The sequence below is a fragment of the Jaculus jaculus genome, chromosome 1 (assembly GCF_020740685.1).
Source record: "Jaculus jaculus isolate mJacJac1 chromosome 1, mJacJac1.mat.Y.cur, whole genome shotgun sequence".
Taxonomy (NCBI): Eukaryota; Metazoa; Chordata; class Mammalia; order Rodentia; family Dipodidae; genus Jaculus; species Jaculus jaculus.
The window spans coordinates 11,026,401-11,029,110 of NC_059102.1; the positions used below are offsets into that span (position 1 = coordinate 11,026,401).

The 2,710-nt window shown below is 48.4% G+C and overlaps 1 protein-coding gene across 1 annotated transcript; it reads left to right on the forward strand.

Moving 5' to 3' along the window:
• Positions 1-579: 579 nt before the first annotated feature.
• On the forward strand, positions 580-1,797 carry LOC101616319 (protein FAM24A-like). The gene is made up of 2 exons (XM_045141693.1): positions 580-704; positions 1,605-1,797. The coding sequence occupies exons 1-2, from the start codon at positions 580-582 to the stop codon at positions 1,795-1,797; spliced, it is 318 nt and encodes a 105-aa protein (XP_044997628.1).
• Positions 1,798-2,710: the final 913 nt, after the last annotated feature.

Consider the following 2,710-nt stretch of genomic DNA (forward strand, 5'->3'; position numbering starts at 1 on the left):
TTTCAACTCAGATAGTTTCAGAGAGTAGATTAAAGAAATGGACTATTCCAAGTTATATTTCATGTGGGCATTTGAAATACAGGCATTAGCAGGAAATGGCATTTTTTTAGTAGAAATCTTGAAAACACTTTTTTTCCCCCTGAAAATATGCATTATTTACAAAAGGGATTGACATGTTCTCAGTATTTCTACAGAAGTCCCGTGAACCTGATGCACAACCAGATCAGTTCTGGCTCGGGGTGAACATGGTCCAGGAGGCCCAGGTGTGAGGAAGACAAGCCACCGACCCTAACTAACGTTAACGCCAGTGAAAGGTAAAGGTTTTTTTCCAGTGTATGTCCCTTTGCATTTCTGCTCTCTGGATTTTCCTTGTAAGTCCCTTTTCACATAGAAATCATCTCTGCTGCCCCCCCTGGTCCGGCTGAGGGCTCCCTGGGAAGAGCCTGTCCTGGTTTACATGCACACGGTTCTGTTTTGGGGCCCATGCCTCCTCCATGGAAGGAAGTATGTGGAGGCTGCAAGTGGCCGTGTGGGGAGGGTGACCACCTTCACCGCTTGCCTGCCTTTCTCTGCCCAGGTATGTCTAGCAGTCTGGACCTCCGGACCATAATCACGCTCACCATTGGTACTGGGATCCTGGCAGCCATGCTTGTGTTGACGGGCGTGGTCCTCTGTCTTTACTCCAAAGTATCCAAGGCAATAAAGTGAGTCATGTGGGTAAGAGTGAACACCCCTCTCCCCTTCCAATGGGACACCGGGGCTCTCTGCTTGAGCAGGGTCTCTCCTGCAGTGGCCATAGTTTAGGGTGTGGGGCAGAGGTCAAGAACTACAGGTGGGTTTGAGGTGAAGGCAGGTGGGTGCAGAAACCTGTGGCTTTCTCCAGTGCTTGAGTTGTGAGCTTGCAAGTAGCAGGTGTTAAACATGGAGGCTGTGTGTGTGTCAGTCCAGCTTTGCTGTTCTCACTTGATCTCACCGAGGGTGCCTTCAAGTGTTTAATAGTCTTTGGCTGAACACTCCTGGTGTCCCAGCACTGTAGACTACAGAACCCACGGAGGACGCTGGTGGCGATTAGCTCTGCCTACTACTCACAGAGTACAGGGCACAGTGTCCTCCTATCCCCTCGTTTGGGAGTTCTTGGAAGGTGTCCTCATTAATTACTGGTGGCCTTGGGGATAGTGAGGTGGGCCAAGAGGGCAGAGGCCCCATCGAAGGTGTGGGTCAGATAAGCGATGGTTGAGTGGAGCCTTAAGAGAGAGATTGGTTGTCAGAATCAGTGGTGTCCCCATTCTAGAGAGTTAGAAGGTGGAACCCACCGCAGGACCAGCCAGCCATAGCACTTTCCTAGTCACTCACACGATTTATGGACCTGAAGCAGCCACTGGGGTACAATTCCCTTCCTTTGGTAACCAGTTCCACACGCATAGCAATGGTAGAAGAGGAAGGGACGGGCAAAGAACTTGCACAGGGGCAGAGAGTTTGAATCTAGGGCTGCTGTCACGTGTGTGATGAGCTTCAGTCTGGTTCCACACTGCCTGACAGTTGTTGGGGGGGGGGGAGGGGAAGGAAAAGTTCTAAGTCCCTGTTTTGTGCTGTTTCTTCTTAAGAGCCTCAAAGGAAGCAGATGTTGTGGCTTCAGACTGTATTCATCTATGCAAGGCCACCCAGAGCAAAGCCATCCCAGCCAAAGCCATCCCTGCTGAGTCTTGTCGCGTCCTCCAGCCCTGTGACGAATGTAGCATATATGCTAATATTGATGCCATGCCACCTTGCTTTTGTGGCATAAGGGAAGGACTCTGATATGGCAGTGGTGTGCACAAAAATCTTCATGATCAATATATCTTTCTTGGTAGAGTCTTATTACTTGTCAATTTCTATAGTGTTTATGTTCATGTTTCTATGTACTAACGCTATTATTTATGGACCTTTGTATAAATGTACAGTAATGAAAATACTCCTGTCTGCCTCCAGTATGCTTTTTAGCTACACTCACCCCTTATTTCAGTACACGTACTACCACTGTGACTTTTTGGGGAACCAAACGTGTAATGTTTCTTTTTGAGGCAAGCTCTCACTTTAGCCTAACTGGACCTGGAACTCACTGTGCAGTCCAGGCTGTCCTTGAACTCACTGAGATTCTATTAGCTTCCCAAGTGCTGGGACTATAGGCATGCACCACCATGTCTAGGTCTTGTAATACTTTCTGGTAAAAGAAGAAAAGGCATAATCTAAGTTAAAGTGACTAGCAATTTTCCAACTGTAGGGGGAATGTGTAAGTTGATTTCAGGGCGTTTACAACTTCAGCAACAGTGAAACGTGGGAGACTGGAGAACCGTGAGTAACTCTTCCGAGAGCTCGTTCCCTGCCAGTCCAGGTAGTCACACTGACAGGAACAACACTGGTGAATAGGCAATGAAGAAAGGTGGGGTGTCTCTGCGTTTAAGCGGGCTGATGTGTGTAATTGTTGAGGTGAAGTTACTGGCTTCAAAAGGACATGGAGAGTAAGGTCTGGTGGCGCACACCTGTAATTCCAGAACTTGAGAGGTAGGGATCAGAAGTTCAAGGTCATCCTCAGCTACACTGTGAGTTTGAGCCACCCTGGGAGTGAGACCCTGTCTCAGAAAAACAAGCGAGGGATGGAGAGATGGCTTAGCAGTTAAGGCAGTTGCCTGAGAATCCTAAGGACCCATGTTCAACTCTGCAGGTCCCATGT